This window comes from Protomyctophum bolini, assembly GCF_963924005.1.
Source record: "Protomyctophum bolini genome assembly, chromosome: 11".
Classification (NCBI taxonomy): domain Eukaryota; kingdom Metazoa; phylum Chordata; class Actinopteri; order Myctophiformes; family Myctophidae; genus Protomyctophum; species Protomyctophum bolini.
Genome location: NC_137872.1, coordinates 25742408 through 25763424, shown reverse-complemented (window position 1 = coordinate 25763424; position 21017 = coordinate 25742408). Strand labels below are relative to the sequence as shown.

Here is a 21017-nt window from a genome sequence, read left to right as displayed (position 1 = left end):
GAGGGCCACCAACAGGGGACAGACATATGGAGGACCACCAACAGGGGACAGACATATGGAGGGCCACCAACAGGGGACAGACATATGGCGGGCCATACTAACAGTAACAGGGGACAGACACTAACAGGGGACAGACATATGGAGGGCCAAGCCGGCAGGCGTCTGCATCTTTTGGGGCTCCGAAGCCGTCTATATCTACAGCAGTAGTTCTCAACCTTTCCACGCCCTGATAAACACGTGGAATGTGGGAGTTGAGGCATTCAATTTAGTTTGACTCATTTCCACAGATAATTGTGAAAATAGGAGCAGATCTACAAGCTCGACTGTCTATTTTCACAATTATTCCTCTTACATTATTTAACAATTTGGCCAAGGTTTGCACATTTTTATAGAATATATAATCGTTTGTTGGCTACAGCACCAATTCCTCTCTACAGCGAGGGACACACACGTCACACACACGTTTGTTGCGACCATAAGTCACAGTTTACTATGAAAACCTGCGTCACGCCTCGTGACACGCTCCATATTATGGCCAGTATACAGTAGAATTAATTCCATATGTTGATCTGACCTCATCAAACCCTGTACACTCCACGACACGTTCCATATATGGCACTGTTACGACCTTATATGGAGTCTAGAGGCCTAAGGAGTAACACATATAGCTAGCAAGGAACCAAACCAGAGTAGCAAAATAATAATTCACATTTATTGTAAATAACGGATCTTTACAGCATCTTTAGAGTAGGGAGAGCATAAATCTTCGGGGTGGCCAAAGCCAACAACAAACAAAACCCCGCCCTACCTGAAAAGGAAAAGGTTATCCTAAAACTACACCAAACAAAAATTACAAGTCTATGCTGCCTGACTACATATAAACAAAGTTAAAAATGGATCTAAAAGAAAATGCCGGTGTATCAGATTTGGATGAAATCAGATCAAAATGAAATGACATCATCCGTCGCCGTGGAAACGGCACACCCCTACCCTATTTTGATAGTTATAGTTGTCCTTTCTACTGTAGCAGGCGCACATTAAAAGTATTTATTTCATTTATATCAGACCACCAGGTCCAAAAAAGGTACTCCATGAAGTGTAGATTTGTGTCTGTGTATATTCAGCGGGCAGCATTATTAGATTAATAAATGAGCATGAATTAACCTACGTTGTGACTCTCCACTGATCGTCTCGATGCAGCCGCAGGTCATTAAAAGTTATTTCCATCAGACGAGTTCCAACAAAGTAACCCATGGCTGTATAGGCTACAGATAGGGGAATCTTCTTGTAGTTATAAGCACAACGTCCTTAAAATCCGTATACAGATATAAAAGCCGCAGAAAGTTTATTTTGCCGTAAAGAAATCTGGCATGTTGTTTTTCTTTGCGACAGCACCCCCACCCCTCCCCCGCACGCTAGATTTCTTTCCCTAGGATGATTCGAGGGAAGGAGCGCTTGTTTTACCACACCGGCTAGTAGTAGTATAGGCGGGGCGAAGCCCCGCCCTACTACTAGTAGCCAAGGAAAGCGCCACCCGCGCGGGCGGAACTTCACCTTCTAATATAAACACAAACCCCATTCTGCCAGCTGCCTCGCTAGCCTAGTGGACTACTACGCCGACTTGTAATATATGCTTCGCTGGTTCGCGCCCCACTGCCGCCAATGTTTTACAACCGCAGACTTTTTAATAGTTTTTGGATTAAGGTTAGAGTTAGGGTTAGGGTTAGAGTTAGGTTAGGGTTAGGGTTAGGGTTAGGGTTAGAGTTAGGTTAGGGTTAGGGTTAGGTTAGGGTTAGGGTTAGAGTTAGGTTAGGGTTAGAGTTAGGGTTAGAGTTAGGTTAGGGTTAGGTTAGGGTTAGGGTTAGAGTTAGGTTAGGGTTAGGGTTAGAGTTAGCGTTAGGGTTAGAGTTAGAGTACTAGTAGGCATAAACACTTGTGTGCGGTCCAAAACACAGCCCAGCGCTTCCTACTCCACTGACAACCAATCACAGTGCTCGAATTTTCGAATCATCCTAGGGAAAGAAATCTCGCCCCCCGCACATGTGCAGGGACCATAAGTGATTTTTTTTTGCCTCGAGCAAAATGAAAGAAAGGCACCTATACAAGATCAACATTTTTCTTTCAAAACGATGATAATAATAGTGTGTTTTGAATAGAACAAAATGTTTCATTGCTAATAAGAAAAATTAATAACATTTTCATTTCAGGCTATTATTATTGTGGTAATTCAACATTACAGTATCATTAGAAGTACAAGGCATGAAAATGAAATTAAATCCTTTAAAAAATGGGGGTAAAATAAGTGGCCGTAACAGGCATGTCATGGCTCATCACCTAGATCTGCATATGGAGCAGGCCAGCAACTCTACAACTGACCTCAAGAAGCTCTGTTGTTTCAGCGCAACCTCGCCCTTGCTTCTCGTCCTCAGGGCGATATTACTAACAAGTTAGGACGCTCATTTTATGGATGCCATTTTTACAGAAAGCGGTAAATTGTCACTTCACTGTCATCTGAGGAGTGAGGACCCCCCAAAAGTCATGTGTGGAGGGACCCCCCTGGTAGTCATGGGCCAGGGGCCATGCTTTGGGAAGAGGGAATAGCAGCGGCCATGGGCCATGCTTTGGGAAGAGGGAATAGCAGCGGCCATGGGCCATGCTTTGGGAAGAGGGCCAGCTATGGCTGTGTACGGTCAGTGGTGGACACAGAATGATGATGACTGCAGACATCACCTCTGTCCTGTTGGGCACCGCTGACTTCATAGCCTGTCACTCACAGGCCTTGACCCCGCCCTCTCTGTGTCATGACCTGCTAACTGCAGCCAGCAGGGGATCTCCCACTGAGCACTAAACTAGTCAAAGCTCTCTCTCTCTCTCTCTCTCTCTCTCTCTCTCTCTCTCTTTGTCTGTCTTATGACAGGATGCTGCAGCGTTCTTACACACACCCCCTCCCTGCACCGGCTCCCTATTAAACAAGGCCTAATGCTCTGGTTCTCAAAGCAGGGTGCGGAGACCCCCCCCCCCCAGCCAGCCAGGGGACCTTGAGGGAGTTCAATTCATCCATAATAAAATATAGCATCACAATTAAAACCTATTTTATGGGAGTGTATATAGCGCCCAGGATTATATTAGACAATTGACACTGCGGGTGAAGTTAAATGGGTTTACAGAAATCGTGTGATAAAAATGTACAGAGAAAACACATATCTTCGCTTAAGGGGTCTCTCTACAAAACCTTTTTTCAGCTGGGGGTCCGCAGACAAATACACATGGATTTAGGTGTCTTAGGCATTTAAGTGTGAGAGGGGTTGGTGAGAAAGCAACACGCAGGTTGTAAAGGCAGGGTCTGAGGGGGGCTTGGGTCTCGGCTGGCCCGCGGGCCATGCGCTGTAGCTGCTCTCTCTGCTCCCCCAGGGCAGGGGGTGCGGTGCCGCTGCCAACCAAAGCAAACGTATAGGTGAAGTGGAGCGGAGGTCAGAGGCGTTAGAGCCGGTGCCCGCCACACTGTTTACTTAGTAGCTTATTAGAAGGGCCGACACGGATCCGCCGAGCCTGCCATTGCTATAAAGCCAGCTTCCTTGTATAACGTACGTGTGTTTTCTCTGCATGCGGGCTCTTTTTTTCTCTCGTGTTTTTTTTTCTTCTTTCTTTTTTGAAGCGCTGTTTATTTATTTCTCTGGGTCTTAAGTCGTGCCAGCGGTGCGCTCGTATGGCCGCTTAAGAAATGTGCGGGTCATGTGTGTCCTAATCGGCAGCGATCCCTGACAGGGATGGAGATTAATCCTATTAGAGAATTAAAGGAGGGGGAAGCATGGGGCGGGGGGGGGGGGGGATCCCCACCTCCCTCCCTCAGTTGTTGTCAACATCAAACACACACACACACACACACACACACAGGCCGCAAATGTAGGCTACAGCACTAATTCCTCTCTACAGCGAGGGTGTGAGGGATGGAAGAACCTGGCTCTCGCTCTCTCACACACACACACACACACACAGTCGTTTGTTGCGACCATAAGTCACAGTTTACTATGAAAACCTGCATCTCGCGTCCATATATATCTGACATCATCAAACCCTTAGATCTCCATATATGGAGCTAACCTGTTCTGACATTCCATTATGTTTATCTGACCTCATCAAACCCTGTACACTCAAGACACGTTCCATATATGGCACGCCTGCACGTGTCCTGGCTCATCACCTAGATCTGCACATGGAGCAGGCCAGCAACTCTACATCTGACCTCAAGAAGCTCTGTTGTTTCAGCGCGACCTCGCCCTTGCTTCTCGTCCTCAGGGCGTCTTACTGATATTACTAACTTGTGAGGACATCAACAATTTAGGACGCTGATTTTATGGATGCCATTTTTACAGAAATCTGGCCATTAACTCTATAATGGCCTATAACCGACAATAGCACATTTACAACAAGCTCACAATGCGTCGTGGTGAGTGGTCCTCACACATGTAGTAATACAAATACACATGCAACACACATAACACACGCACGCACACACATGCACACAAGCGCGAGCCTGTATAGAAGGCCCTCACTGATGGCCTGCAGTGAACAGCAGGCGGGAAGGCGGTGCAGGCAGGGAAGAAGGCGCGGTTGTCATGGGAACAACATGGAGGCGAGGCGCTGGAGGCGAGGCGGCTGCATGCTGAACCATTAGAACAGCAGTGGGCAGATGCAGACGGTCAGAGAGACGGCTGGCTGCATGTATAGAACCATTAGAACAGGGCAGATGCAGACGGTCAGAGAGGCGGCTGCATGTATAGAACCATTAGAACAGCAGTGGGCAGATGCAGACGGTCAGAGAGGCGGCTGGCTGCATGTATAGAACCATTAGAACAGGGCAGATGCAGACGGTCAGAGAGGCGGCTGCATGTATAGAACCATTAGAACAGCAGTGGGCAGATGCAGACGGTCAGAGAGGCAGCTGCATGTATATAGAACCATTAGAACAGGGCAGATGCAGACGGTCAGAGAGGCGGCTGCATGTATAGAACCATTAGAACAGGGCAGATGCAGACGGTCAGAGAGGCGGCTGCATGTATAGAACCATTAGAACAGGGCAGATGCAGACGGTCAGAGAGGCGGCTGCATGTATATAGAACCATTAGAACAGCAGTGGGCAGATGCAGACGGTCAGAGAGGCAGCTGCATGTATATAGAACCATTAGAACAGGGCAGATGCAGACGGTCAGAGAGACGGCTGCATGTGTATAGAACCATTAGAACAGGGCAGATGCAGACGGTCAGAGACGGCTGGCTGCATGTATAGAACCATTAGAACAGGGCAGATGCAGACGGTCAGAGAGACGGCTGCATGTATAGAACCATTAGAACAGGGCAGATGCAGACGGTCAGAGAGACGGCTGGCTGCATGTATAGAACCATTAGAACAGGGCAGATGCAGACGGTCAGAGAGACAGCTGCATGTATAGAACCATTAGAACAGGGCAGATGCAGACGGTCAGCGCTCACAACGGCACAGTGCTGGAAAAGGTACTCGCATTGTTTTACTTAAGTAAAAGTATCAATGCTGCAATGCAGACCTACCCTGTTACAAGTAAATGTCCGGAATTAAAAAATGTACAAAAGTATTTGTATCAAAATGTACTTAAAGTACCTAAACTAAAAGTACTCGTTATGTAGAATTTCCTGTTTTCAAAAGTTTTCAAATGTATACAAATATTTTGAAAATAGCAGATATACTTAAAAAAAATTAGCACATCAGGTCACGATGTGACGCACTGTGAGCTTGATCGACTGTTTACAAATGGCGAAAACAAATAAATGTTGTGGAGTAAAATTACAATATTTTGATCCGAGATGTAGTGGAGTAGAAGTAAAAGTATTGGAAATTGGAAACACTCAAGTAAAGTACAACAAATATCTCAAAATAAAAATGTGTGACCCGTTTTGGGCTGCGGTCGTGCTACCAATGCATTAACTTGACACTAGGGTGAGTGGCTTCTGTTGTTGTGTTGATGTGCCTTTCCCTTTCACAGTAATAACACTTGATGTTGCAGGCAGAACCACGGGCCAACACAGTAAAGAGAAAGAACAAGAGCTGTTGACCAGCATCCACCCACAACACACACCATGTTCTGTTGACCAGCATCCACCCACAACACACACCATGTTCTGACCAGCATCCACCCACAACATACACCATGTTCTGTTGACCAGCATCCACCCACAACACACACCATGTTCTGACCAGCATCCACCCACAACACACACCATGTTCTGACCAGCATCCACCTACAACACACACCATGTTCTGACCAGCATCCACCCACAACACACACCATGTTCTGACCAGCATCCACCCACAACACACACCATGTTCTGACCAGCATCCACCCACAACACACACCATGTTCTGACCAGCATCCACCCACAACATACACCATGTTCTGACCAGCATCCACCTACAACACACACCATGTTCTGACCAGCATCCACCCACAACATACACCATGTTCTGACCAGCATCCACCCACAACACACACCATGTTCTGACCAGCATCCACCCACAACACACACCATGTTCTGACCAGCATCCACCCACAACATACACCATGTTCTGACCAGCATCCACCTACAACACACACCATGTTCTGACCAGCATCCACCCACAACATACACCATGTTCTGACCAGCATCCACCCACAACACACACCATGTTCTGACCAGCATCCACCCACAACATACACCATGTTCTGACCAGCATCCACCTACAACACACACCATGTTCTGTTGACCAGCATCCACCCACAACACACACCATGTTCTGACCAGCATCCACCCACAACATACACCATGTTCTGACCAGCATCCACCCACAACACACACCATGTTCTGACCAGCATCCACCCACAACACACACCATGTTCTGACTAGCATCCACCCACAACACACACCATGTTCTGACCAGCATCCACCCACAACACACACCATGTTCTGACCAGCATCCACCTACAACACACACCATGTTCTGACCAGCATCCACCCACAACACACACCATGTTCTGAACAGCATCCACCCACAACACACACCATGTTCTTTTTAGGATTGAGCATTCCCTTCTGGGGAGACGCACATACTCACTCACTCGCACCCCCGCCCACGCGCATGCCAAAGAAACACACATAACTGCATCTATTGTCTCTAGGACAGAGAGATACAGTTCTATTGTCTCTAGGAAAGAGAAATACGGTTCTATTGTCTATAGGACAGAGAGAGATATAGTTCTATTGTCTCTAGGACAGAGAGAGATATAGTTCTATTGTCTCTAGGCCAGAGAGAGATATAGTTCTATTGTCTCTAGGACAGACAGATACGGTTTATTGTCTCTAGGACAGAGAGATACGGTTAACAACATCTATTGTCTCTAGGACAGAGAGATACAGTTATATTGTCTCTAGGACAGAGAGATACAGTTATATTGTCTCTAGGACAGAGAGATACAGTTCTATTGTCTCTAGGACAGAGAGATACAGTTCTATTGTCTCTAGGACAGAGAGATACAGTTATATTGTCTCTAGGACAGAGAGATACAGTTATATTGTCTCTAGGACAGAGAGATACAGTTATATTGTCTCTAGGACAGAGAGATACAGTTCTATTGTCTCTAGGACAGAGAGATACAGTTATATTGTCTCTAGGACAGAGAGATACAGTTTCTATTGTCTCTAGGACAGAGAGATAGTTATATTGTCTCTAGGACAGAGAGACACAGTTCTATTGTCTCTAGGACAGAGAGATACAGTTATATTGTCTCTAGGACAGAGAGACACAGTTCTATTGTCGTCCTCCTCTCCGCTCGCTGTGTCAACCACCGACGTACGGCCCGCCGCCTGAAGGGACGGATGGACGTCGTCTAGACACGGAGACCAGACAGACCACGAGAGAGAGACAGTGACAATTGAGAGAGAGAGCGAGGGGGAGAGAGAGAGAGAGAGAGAAAGAGAGAGAGAGAGAGGGAGAGAGAGAGAGAGAGGGAGAGAGAGATAGAGAGAGAAAGATAGCGAGGGAGAGCGAGAGAGAGAGAGAGAGAGAGAGAGAGAGCGCAGGTGTGACTGCATCAACCTGTTCTCCACAGCTCGCTGCTCAGCAAACACCGGTGAGGGAGGAGAGGAAGGTATGCTGATGATAGATTGAAATACACACGCGAGCTCGCATGCACACACACACACACACACACACACACACACACACCTGCGCGCACACAGCAGTGTCTGAGAGCAGCTTCCTCCCCTTTCCCAGGGTCAATAAAGTCTGATTCATACATCATTCATACATAATGTGCTGGTGTCGCTGCGGATTGAAAAAAAAAAGAATAGCCAATCTACAGTTTTTCCGCGGCGTGCGGCACCCCATGTATAAATCAGGCTTAAGCTTGAGCCAGTTGACGTAAAGTACTGCGTTGAAGCCAGCCTCTATATAAACATCTAAAACATGTGCTTTGTGATCACTGCTCACTGACTCTCTCTACCCTTATGTCATCTCCCACGAGAAAGCACACTCCCTCCAAACCCCGTCTCAACTAAATTACATCAATATAAGCAAGAGCCAGATGATCAAAGACGAAAATAACACATCGACCCCTTCATTTCTCCCCACGTGAGCCGGCGTCAAATCTGCGGCTGGCTTTTGCGGTAGCGATCTCTGGCACTGGGTTGAACTGAGCTCCCTGACACAGCAAAAGCAGGCGCCAAAATCATAAACCATCGCCGGGAGCAGGGGGTGTTGAGCCGAGACCGCTTCGGAATCGCATAAAATCATCGCAAACCTTCTTGAGCTTGTGATCCTCGATCAACACTCCTCTCCTCGTATAGACGCTTTGAGAACAGGAGTTTTAAGGAGTGGAGAATGAGTCAGAAGGAAAGGGATTGAAGAAATAGAGAGAGAGCGACATCTTGGAGTCTTTACTTACCAAGGAGAAACATAGCCAGAGCAGGAATTTAATCTTGAAAGTTTTTTCTGTGACAATGTCTTCCTGATTAGAGCTTCCTGTAGCTGAACCGTTCCATGCTCTGCCCAGAGATTCAGACGGACGCGTAATACAGACATAAATACGAATGCTCCCTCTAACACACTTCTAGATCCTGGCTTCTTGTAAGAGGGGCGAGTGGGGGGATCTCCAAAGTTAGAGCCAGCGACTGCTCACACCCACAGTCCCAGACAGACTGTACACGCTACCCTGGAGGGCCGCTGACTAACCCAGCGCCTACTTCCTCACAATAAAACACAGGAGGAATTTCAGATGGCTACTAAAGTGGGGGGATTTCCTTCAAACAGTCATAGTCATCTTGAAAACATTAGTGCAACTGGTAGCCAAATTCATCCTTGGTTCGGAAACAACTGTAGCGCCTGGCCTTTTTTGTGTGTGTGTTTTTTTTTCTGCACCGCTGCCCCTTGCTTGACAATCTCCCTCCCACTGGCTTTGTGTGGGTTGTGTTTTTTGGGGTTAGGTGGGGGTGGCAGCCAGGGCTCCGGCTCGGGGCGGGGGAGTGGACCTCCCGCCCTCCGAGGCTCCAGCGGGGGGGCTCATCTGATTGGAATCAAGAGAGTGAGAGAGAGAGAGAGAGAGAGAGAGAGAGAGAGAGAGCACGCAGTACGGTCCTGGAGCCTGGCCCATGCAGCGCAGCGGTGGGGGGGAAAGTGCTAGCAGCACACGCCTGCATCACTCTCCACACTGCGTGCCTGTGGAGTGACTTTAGTGGATGTGGTCAACACGGGGGTGGGAGAACTGAACTGAAGTGAGAGAGAGAGAGAGAGAGAGAGAGAGAAATGGGTGTGGACGTCCAGAAGTGAGCAGAGGTAGAAAGACGGTTCAGAAGAGGCATGAGGCAAGATGAAGATGGAAGAATGAAGAGCGTCTGGTGTCCATTTGAGTGTGTGTGTGTGTGTGTGTGTGTGTGTGTGTGTGTGTGTGTGTGTGTGTGTGTGTGTGTGCGCGTGCGTGCGTGTGGTCGTCTTGAATAAAGTTGGCAGCTGGTGTTTGTGGACTGGCTCCGTGGTCGGCTACTTGCTTGTGACTCTGTAAAAGCGTTTCTGGGAATTTCTTTTCAAATATGTTGCACAAATGGAATTGGCTTTTAGGGGAGCGGTTGAAGCTCTCCCAAAACCTCGCACAGCTGTTTATACGACATACGGGTTGGACACGACAGGGATAAGAGAGATTCTAATCCTAAACAAATTAGCCCCAACTGTCTAGTCTCGGCTTGGCACGGAGCCTGAAGAGAACTTGTTGATCCGGTTCAGGCTCACCACAGTGCAGGCCACACAGTAGGGCTGGGCAATTAACCGGAAATATATGGAAACCCATATTTAGGACCAATAACCGGCTAATAACCGACTAATAAACAACTTTGTTTATCTTCTATCAACAAATCGACTTCCAATAGAACATTTTATAATCAACTTAATACATTATAGGCTGATTAACCACATAACCCTGTATTATACTTTGGTGGCCGACCAAAATAGTGAACATTACTCACAACACAAGCTTGTAGATCGACAATTTTCAAAAACGTGATTTTGAAGTCATATCGCTCAGCCCTACCACACAAGTCTGGGGAGAACATTTCAGCGGGATATGTATTTGTTCTACTAGCGTGGAGCTAAGTCAATGAAGATCCAGACATCCTAAAGATATATGCTCATCTGGCGCCAACCACTGTTCTGTTCTGTTGGCAGTGTGTGAAAATGATTCAGCCGTCCCGACAAGGCGATGGAGAGGAACACATGCCATACAACCCCCCACCCCCCACACCTTCCACGCCAGTCTTCCCCAGTGGGAGCATTCTCCCTCACATTTACCACAATTAATCATTTATAAAGTCCTGTCAGGCCGACAGAGGTTTCTCATTGTCAAAAGAGGGCTCCACCGCTCGCCCAAAAAATTAATTCACTCCTGTGCCAACAGTGGGGGTGGGCAGTAAAGGGGGGGTGCTGTTGGTGGTGGGTAGGCGGGAAGGGAGAGTAATGTCTGGAAATGTTCCCTACTGAAGACACATTTTATAGGCATGGTAAATAAGGGGCTGGACACACAGCGCCGGAGCAGATATTTGCTAACACGAAGGCCAGAAGTGTAACATTTTGCAGACAATGTGAGCTTTCAATGTCAAGCCGGGTGTGTGTGTGTGTGTGTGTGGGGGGGGGGGGGGGGGGGGGGGGGGGGGGATGGCGAGGGCAAGGCGAGCTGTGCCTAGGTTCAAACTCCCCAAGAAGAGGCCGGACCTGGACATGGACATGGACTCGGTTTGAGGAGGAAGGACATAAAACAGCTTGAGCTGGATGTCTTTGTTGGTGGTGTGGGATCATGGAAGGGTAGAGACAGAGACAGCAAAGCTTGTAGCTTTGGCAGAGGTCCTCTAAAATGGCCCTGGACCGCGCCGTATACCGGGGGAGGGCACGCTGTGTTCCGTGTGAAAGCGGAGGAGGCGGTGCTGAGTCACCGGCCTCCTCGCTGGGCATGTAGACACATAAGGAGACAGGCAGACATTCCAGGCTGGGATACATGGTGGTGTGGGAGGACGAGGACATAGTCTCTCGTCATCACCCCCCCAAAAAAGACAGTGGAACCAGCCAGGCCACACACACACCCACACACTCGCCCATGACATAATGCTAAATGTGTTCCAATGGCCCCTCCATTCAGTCTCTCACTCAAACTCTGCGTCTCTCCGACCGCTTCAGGTTTAAACATTTCATAACGTCACAGGAAACCCACATTATTCCAGAAAGGAAACTGTTTTTCTTGGAACCACACTCCCAGTAGTCAGTATTTTCAGGCCAAACCTGACCTTGTTATTCTCGCCACACTGGTTTTTAATTTACTTTTTTCCCCTCTCTTCATTAAATCTCCCCTGATCGCGCTACCTGTTACGACATTTTGCTCTCTGCTTCTGTCCGAATAAAGAAAACAAAATGAAACCAAAGAACCGGCTACAGCGGTACTCATGAAACGGCCAATAAAAGCGGCTTGACATTTCGCTGAGAGCTCACAGGGCCGGCGGTGCTTCCTTTCTGTATACAGGACGGCTATACACTCCTCAAGGGGAACCATTTGTTATCTGTCCAAACTTTGGTGAGTGCGCTTGTTAACTCGCCCATTGTTACAAGAGGAGTGGGAGGGTTGGGGCGGGGTGGTGGTGGATGGGGGATGTTTCAGGGCCGTTCATTCGCCGCGTTCCGGCTCCTTATTCCTGAGGCATGAAAATTGTGATTATCATAGCGGGGCTCATCCATCTCGCTCGCCCAGTGCACACACACACACACACACACACACACACACACACACACACACACACACACACACACGCGCGCGCCAAAGCGTCCACATGTGTGACTCGCTTTCTCCAGTTATTCCCATTCTCTCTCTCTCTCTCTCTCTCTCTCTATCTCTCTCTCTCTCTCTCTGCATGTTGTTCTCTATCCCATGATCATATCGCGCGTTAAACATGCACATGTGTACTCCATCTCTTTCTTTCTCCCTTGACACACACACGCGCGCGCGCACAAGCACAGTCACGTACACAGTAAAATCGTCAGTGCTTGTTTATCCATTTCTAACTCGGAGCAGTGTACAAAATGTAGGCAAACATATGGAAGGGTGTACATCTGAGTTACATTTTGTACACTGCTCAGAGTTAAATGAACACTCACTCAGCCTTTTGCAGCATGCACGCACACACACACGCACGCGCACACACACTCACACACACACACACACACACACACACACACACACACACACACACACACACACACACACACACACACACACTCACACACACACAAAAAGAGCCGCCCACAGCTGTGTCAGCCCATCTTCTAACGATCCAATCTGTTTTCTTTCCCATGATGTTTGCCATTGGCACGGGGAGGAGAAAATCCGATTTACTCCCCCATAGGGCCTGTGCAGTACGTTGCACCGATATGGAAAATGGTTTCAGAGGCTCTGCTGCTGCTCGAGAACCATAAACGTTATTTCGGTCTCCTCGTTAATGACACACAATTCTTTCCCAGCATTGTCGGGCCTCGCAGAGGAAGAGATGAGTGGAGGGGGGGGGGGGGGGGGGGGGTACGTAGGAGGAAGACAGGAAAGAGGGAGGAATCCTCCTGGGTTCCCCACTCATGAGAGTCCAGGGGAGTCCTTCACCCCTCATGCTGCTGAGTCGCAACATCCCCAACCCAGAGAGAGAGCTCTCTTTCTCACTCACGCACGCACGCTGACACTCGCATACACATAATCATTGAAGCTGAATCAAGCTCACACAAACTTGAATAATCATTTCCTTACGAGACAGCTGTCGAAATGAGATTCCTCGCTGGAATCAGGACAGAGTAAAAAAGAGAATCTCTCTACCTCTACCTCTACCTCTCTCTCTCTCTCTCTCTCTCTCTCACACACACACACACACACACACACACCTATTTCTGTCTTTGTGTGTGTCTGTGTGTGCGCCTCACTCTCTCTCTCTCTCTCTCTCTCTCTCTCCATTTCCTAAGAAGCAAGGAACATTTGCCTGCAGGGCTCAAAGGGACGTGCAATAATTGTATCATACATCCCACATATATTATCTTTTATTGGTGACAGCAGCCAATAGCCTGAACCAATCCCTTCCAGAGCGTGGCCGGGCACACACAACGTGTACAAACACGTTTTGGCCGGAGGCACTTCACGTCAGCGAACAGCGCCTCAACCATCAAGTCATTGATAGGACGCTGTTAAAAACTTAATGTAAAAAATTACACTCCGACAAGGACCTAAAACCTCCCATTTGGGATCCATTAACCACTGAAGCCCTAAAAGAAATAGTGACAATAGCAGCTCTACAATGTATTGCAATGTGTTGTGATCTCCGTTTTCTCATTTCTCCATATTTTGGAAATATTTTAGAAATATATATTTCGTATATAGTGTTTGTATTTGTTGATGTATTGTTGTTTTTTTGTATGTATACATTTATTTATGTATAAATATGTTATGCTATATTGATGAATTGAATAGATAGGACCACAATGGAAATAAGTCTCCAGGACTGTTTTGTATTATCCTTTTAGTCCTGTCTTACTGTACCACGTTCGGACTAATAAAGCTTTAAATGAAAAAGAATCATCTCCATATATATATGTCATGCCAAAAATAGGGACACCAGAAATTGGATCACGCACGCATGCACACACGCACACACACGCAAACGGACACACACACACACACACACACACACACACACACACACACACACACACACACACACACACACTTTCCAACCAATCTGTCACAGGTCTCTTTCAGTGTACAAAACAAAATCAACAACAGGATTTTCATGGTTCACTGGTTCTGATGGAAAAAATCACACAGAATGCTCTGGATCTAGATCTGGGACGCTTTACAGCGGATGACTGAGCAATCTAAAATCCATTGGTTTAATGTCTGGGCTATGGGGACGGATGGACGGGTGACTAACGCACAGGCATGTTTTCAGCAACGCAACGCTCCACGCCTCGCGCCAAACCGGGCCGCACGGACACAGACATGCCTGGCTGCTGCTAGCGAGGGGAAAAAAAAACAAGTATCTCGTCAGCACTATTCCCTCTAATTAGTCCCCTGTTAACTTTTGAACTTAATTGGTTAATTGAGATGTGGTTGTGGACTGGGCAGGTTTCAAGCTCCCTCAGGGTGACCATACGGCTCCAATATCTGCCGCCTGGCACAGCCTGGCACAGGAGGTGGCTGCCACTCTCTCTATCTCTCTCTCTCTCCCTCCCTTTCTATCCCTCTCTCTCTCTCTCTCTCTCTCTCTCTCTCTCTCTATCTCTCTCTCTCTCTCTCTCCCTCCCTTTCTATCCCTCTCTCTCTCTCTCTCTCTCTCTCTCTCTCTCTCCCTTTCTGTCTCTCTAAGCAATCCTACTGCTTCAGGGATGAGGACTAATGACGCCACACAGGAGGCAGTTAAAAGTGTGTTTTTGCGAGTGTGTTTTACCAGAGCTTATAGCCATGCACCACACATATGCTGGTGCCACATCAAAGCGGCTCCCCGGCTACTCGGTCCTGGGTGGTCTGAGCGAGCGGCGTCTCTCAACTGGCGGTGTTGATGAAGGAAAAAAAAAAGCTGTTTTTTGGGAAGGGTGCGTGGGTGGATGTTACCGCCGCCGCACCGCGGGACGAAGTGTGTTCTGTCTGTGTCAGATCAAGTGAGGCGTGCTTGCGAGTTTGTTTTGGAGGAGATGGCGACAGCCGTGCGAGCGGTGAGATGCCACACACACACACACACACACACACACACACACACACACACACACACACACACACACACACTCAACGTGCGCAGAGCTCAAAGGTCTCATAATGCCTTTCTCCGCTCTTTTCCTTGGTATGATGTATAATGACAGCCGCAACTCTGCATAAATCTGAAAGCGTCCCGGATTCATCAGAGCTGATTCGGCCGTGCTGTCCATCTCCCCACCTTCACTCCTCACCCCACCTTCTCTCCTTTTCTTTCTCTCCGTTAGAGCCATCACTCATGCAACCCTTCTTATAGCACTCCCTCTCCATCCTCCCCACACACCCTCTCTATCATCGTCCCTAGCTCCTTCCTCATCTTCCATATTCCTTTATCCTCCTCCCTCATCGTCACCTCATTCTGTTCACTCTCAACACTCACTTCAGAGTGGAATAATCGCCCTCTAGTTCAGTGGTTCTCAAACTTTTTCCATGTCAAGGCAAGGGCCCCCCATCTGTGAATATTTAGTGCCAGGGGGAACCCCCATAGAAGATTTTGTGTGGTTAAAACTTTCCCAAAAAGAGTTGTTTTTGAAAATGGCAGATCTACAAGCTCATAACTTGTCGCATTGCGACAGGTTATGCAAGCTTGTTGTGATCTGCTATTTTGATATAGCTGATGTTTAGGGTTAAAGAGACTTATGCCACTTTTTATGCTATGTTAAACTAATTCCGCTGGGACCTCCTGGAATCCCCTCAAGGACCCAGACCCCTGTTTGAAGAACCACTACTTTGGAGAGGACTTGCTATCTCTCAGTTATTATTTCCTCGTCGCTCTGTGTTGCTGCGTTCACACGGGCAGATGCAGAGGATACAAGGATGCAAAGCTACACAGCATATTTGTAACTTTGTATCTTTGTAACCGAAGTTGAAAACAGCTCAACATTTTTGTAGCTTTGTAGCTGTTGGACGTTGGATGTGTCTTTGTATCGTCATGTCGCTGGCTCCCATTGAAAATGAATCTTTGCATCTGCATCTTTGTGATCGCAGCATGTGTCTGCACTCCATCCCTATTTTCCGTCCATCAGCGTTGGGCGTGGGTGGTGGGGGGAGTTTAATGAACGTCTTTCTTTATAGGGAGTCACAGGTTCACCCCACCCCCCTCCCCCAAAGAAACACCCATAAATCAGCCTCCCAGCATGCAACTGGCAACCAGGACTCATTGGAATGTCCTGTATTCTCTTGTCCAGTACACCACCACACACACACACACACACACACACACACACACACCTCTCTCTCCGTAACAACGGCCTATTCCTTCCTCTGTCCGAGGCCCGTATAGCGTCCCCGTCCGGAACGAGGGGAGAGGTGCGCTTCGCGCCAGGGGGTTGTGGGGGGGCAAATTGGTTTTGCCGCTGTCCTCTCGGTCGGCGTAACACGATAAAGTCTTGGGAGTGATGTGCGCGACAGAAATAAAAGGCGTCTCCCCCCCCCCCTACCCCCTGGCTCTGGTTTCTCTCCGCCTGATGCGTCCTGTCAGAGGAGCAGATACAGAACAGCGCTGATGATAACCCAGCGGAGAGCCGGGAGCACCGGGCGCCGCCCGGCCCAAGGTCCTTCTGCGGCCCTGAATATGATTTGCCACACTGCAGGGCTCACAAGGGGGAACAAAGGAGAAATGTTCAATTCTCGCACCGTTGGCCAAGACAAATGTGAGCCTTTCGTTCTGATAACCTAAAAAATGGAGGCAGGGAAGGGGGGGGGGGGTGGCACCTGCGTCGTCAAGGTCAAACAGCATACTGTGTTACTTTGCAGAGCACAAACACACACACACACACACACACACACACACACACACACACACACACACATGCAGTATAATTGTGACAGTCTCCTTGACTCCCGTCCTGACAAAGCCTGCGTTGCTGTACAGACAATACTCCCACGATACAGCCTCCCCCCACGCTGCAGATAACCACCATTTCTCCCAGTGCGGCGGTCATGCATTGTTCAAGTGCACGCAAGGTCATCCAAACCTCACAGTAAATTCTTTCACGCAACGCCTCTGACAGACCAGGGCCTTAAAAGTTGAGTTACGCCAGTCCGCCCCCTGCGTTCGTGTTCGCTCGACACTGGTCATCCATGCAACGCCGCGGCCCGGGGAGGCCTGCTCAGCGTCTGCGGAGGCGCACTTCGCCCGAGTTGAGCGAAATTAGGAGCGTTTCCTGCAATCTGCGCCGGGCGGAGAGAAGGTCATCGTTACTGGAACACGAGCAGATGAAGTGTAACATTAAGCAGGGCAGCCATAAAACTCTGATGTCCTCTCTCTCTCTCCTCCTCTCCAGTTGGTTAGGCTGGTGTGGGCTCGCTCAAACAGCTAGAGGGGGGGTGAACGGACGCACAAAGACAAGAGAGAAATATCCACGGTGCATCCCAAGGTTAAACCGGGGACGGTGGGGACATCATCATCATCATGATGATGATGATCCACAGCCTGGTGGCCTAGCTGTCTGCATGGCCACCATCGCTGTCCTCTAGTAGCTCCTTCACAGCCCGGTGGCCTAGTCTGTGCAGCATGGCCACCATTATTGTCCTCTAGCACTTTTCTAGATCAGGGATTCAGGGCCCACTTTAACACCTTGAAGGCCTATCGGCTGCCGTTTGAAGTGGTCAGATGGGTGGGCCGTGTGCATTTTCAGAGTTTATTACTTGCAAAAGCAGAGCGTGCAAGTACTGCAATCGGCTGTGTATGTGCACACTCTGCTTGCGCACAAGAGGTACAGGCTTTAGTTCCGACATACTATTGGTCCGACTGTCATTAGAACGACAACCTACCTCAAACCCTAACCTAACCATAACTGCAAGCACGGGAGCAGCGCATGTCCGACCACATGTCCGACCGTTGTTTCCGCATGTGGGTCCGTTGGTGTGTCGGATCTGCGTGTGCATCCCGCACACAAGTAGGCCACGTAGGGCCTACTTGTGTGCAAGGACAAGTTGGCACCTCGACAGAGTGCATTTCTAGTTTTTAATAATACAACAATCAGGAGAGAGGAGAGGAGTGTGAGGGAACCTGCTGCATCCAATCAGAACTCTGTGCCAGAGGTCTGCGATGGCCTTGCATACAAAAACACACAATGCACACACAATGCACACACAATGCACACACACACACGCTAATGGTAACCCACTAGGTGGGATGGAGGTGTGGAGAGTCATGTCTAGGCAGTGGGAGGAATCAATGGACGACCGCAGGGCCTGCCAACGGAAGGAGGGGCCTGCCAGCGGGAGGAGGCGGGGCCCAATCGACCTTTGCTGGGAGAGGACTTGTTGATTGGACAGCGCCCCGGCATGCCGGGAGCGTTGGCCGCAACAGGAAGCGTGTTGTAAACGCTACATCAGCCTATGCCTCACACAACGCACTGAGAAATGAAAACCGTATATTTTCCACCCCAGCCTCGCTCCCCAGCAGCAGCACAGCGGCCCTGAAATGGAGCTATCCCTCTGTAACCATTAAACTGGCTTTGAGCAGCGAGACTACCGGCGCACATGTTAGCTTTTCTACCCCCTTTTTTTTCTCTTCTTAAATATACGTTTAGCTCTGCGAGTCATAAAACATGTCAGCACCTACGTGCCGGGGGCCGGCAGCAAGCCTCCAGCTAAAAGCCTCGACTGACTGCCACTGCGATTTTTGGAAATCTTACGGGGAGGGTGAGAGGGGGGGGGGAGTTTGGACGGGAGCCACGGACAGAGATGAGGAGGAGAGGTAGTAAGGGAAGGTGTCCCTCCATCCCTGGGAGAGCAGCAGCTTTCAACAGGAGATCACAATGCAATACGTGAGCCAAGACCCAGCGCAGAATGCAGAGGGTGGGGGTTAAAAACAGAGAGGTAGAGATTCAAGGCAGTGAAGGGAGGGAGGGAGGGAATATAAAGGAGGGTTATTAGGCAACAGGTGGGCGTCTGCAATGTTTTGACACTGAATAATAGCAAATGTGCCGGTGGTGCTTTGATAAAAAATAAAGAATAAACTCCCCATTCCCCATTCTCTGGTTAATTCACTGTCTCTCTCACGCAGTAGTATAGCAGAAAGAAAAATGTGGCTAAAAAACAGTGGAAAGTGGAATGTTCCACACCGCCGAGAGCTCTGGCGTTTCACTTCATCCCCGTTGTGACTCATAACCGTCGGGGGCCGGCCGGCCTGCGCGCTCTTTTCCAGGTCGCGGCGGCAGGGAAAGCAGAGAGAGGGGCCCGTCAACCAGAGAGAGAGAGAGAGATTCCTGACATCCAAACAAACACGCCCACGCTGCATGCTATTCACCATGGGCTGCACTGAAGAGCCGTCTGGTAGCAGTCGGAACAGAACAGAGCCCTCTTCAGCGGCACCGCAAACAACTGGGCTACGGTCCCACCGCGCCGCGGTCGGACACTTGTCTATTTCTGCCGCATGCCTTCCGCTACGTCCAAGTCTGCCTGAGTGGCAGCGCTCGCTGACCCATGGCAGCACGTGACGCCTTGAATCGCAGCTGGCGTGCGCACGTGCACGAGCGCGTGTCTGTGTGTGTGCGTGTCCGTGTGTGTGTGCGTGCCGTGCACCACGCACCAACATGTGTTTGTGTGTGTGTGAGTGTGGTGTGGTTTCTATCTCCTTACTGTATTTGTTCTGGCACAGTGCTCTATTGTGGGCCCGGGCTCCGCTCTCCTCTCAGATAAGAGAGCAGTTATGTCAACATGGGCCGCTGTGAAGGAGCCGCCTGGTCCTGTTGACATTCTACGACACAGCCTGTTTACTCTGACCACAGAGTCCAGCCATCCGCCGGCCTCCACTTAATGCACTAATGACCGGCGCCCAAAGCCCCCCACCGCCCCCGCCCCCGGGTGGAGCCCCCTACTGGCCTGGTATTAGCTTTATAACCACTTAACCCTGTTAAGAACATGAGGCCCGATTCTTCTAAATCAGTGGTTCTCAAACTTGGAGAAGGAAACTTTCAAAGATTTTTCAAAAATATAATACAAAAATAGCCAAATAGCCAATCTAAAATGACACTGATGCTTTCCCAACACCAAGTTGGCCAGGGATTCCCAAGGGCTCCATACCCGGCCCACTCCTTTATCCCCACTCACCCGTCTGAACTGAACGGTGCAGGCTGTGTGTGTGTGTGTGTGTGTGTGTGTGTGTGTGTGTGTGCTGCAATGGTCAATGGGTCTGTGTGTGTGTTAGGCTGCTCAACAGTGACACTTTAGGTCACCCAGCAGTATAGCAGAAATTGTAAATAGGTTCTTTTGGCCGAATGTTCGCATAGGGTTGGTGTCGTTTAGCCTGAGAAGCGAGGTGGGGTGTGCAGGGGGGGGGGGGGGGAATACAGCCATGCCCATTTAAAAAAATACATGTGTAACCCACAGCGGATACGTGAGTCTGCACATTATGCTGAGCCGAGCTAAGACGGCCTATCAGCAACAAAAAAGAAAAAGAAAGAGAAACAGTCGAGCAATCCGTGCATAATTACTGGGGGGTGGGGGGGGGGTTAATTGACTTCATTGAGAGAGACCCTGATTCCTATCAGGCGGTCCCATAATCATGTGAGCCGGGGCTCTCATTACCACCGCCGCCAACCCCTCCCCCATTTATCTCTCTTCCTCCCCTATGGCCCCCTCCCCTCTGTCTCTCTTTGAATGAGGGTGAAACCCCCTCTCCTGCTGTGTGCTCAGCAGGGCAGCGAGGGGTGAGGCAGATTTATGGCTAGCACCTGAGTGAGTAAGGTG

At 49.1% G+C, this 21017-nt stretch overlaps 1 protein-coding gene across 6 annotated transcripts in view; it reads right to left on the bottom strand.

The window, feature by feature from the left end:
• Window positions 1-21017, bottom strand: part of bahcc1a (BAH domain and coiled-coil containing 1a) — a 107169-nt gene that overhangs the window by 61003 nt on the left and 25149 nt on the right. The window contains exon 1 of one of the 6 annotated variants that reach the window (XM_080776702.1): window positions 8952-9082. The exons of the other annotated variants lie outside the window; for them this stretch is intronic. Coding sequence (XP_080632828.1) covers window positions 8952-8964 — 13 coding nt within the window. The 5' untranslated portion in view covers window positions 8965-9082. Of the gene's footprint in view, window positions 1-8951; window positions 9083-21017 lie in introns of those variants that run through there. 6 annotated transcript variants of the gene reach the window in all.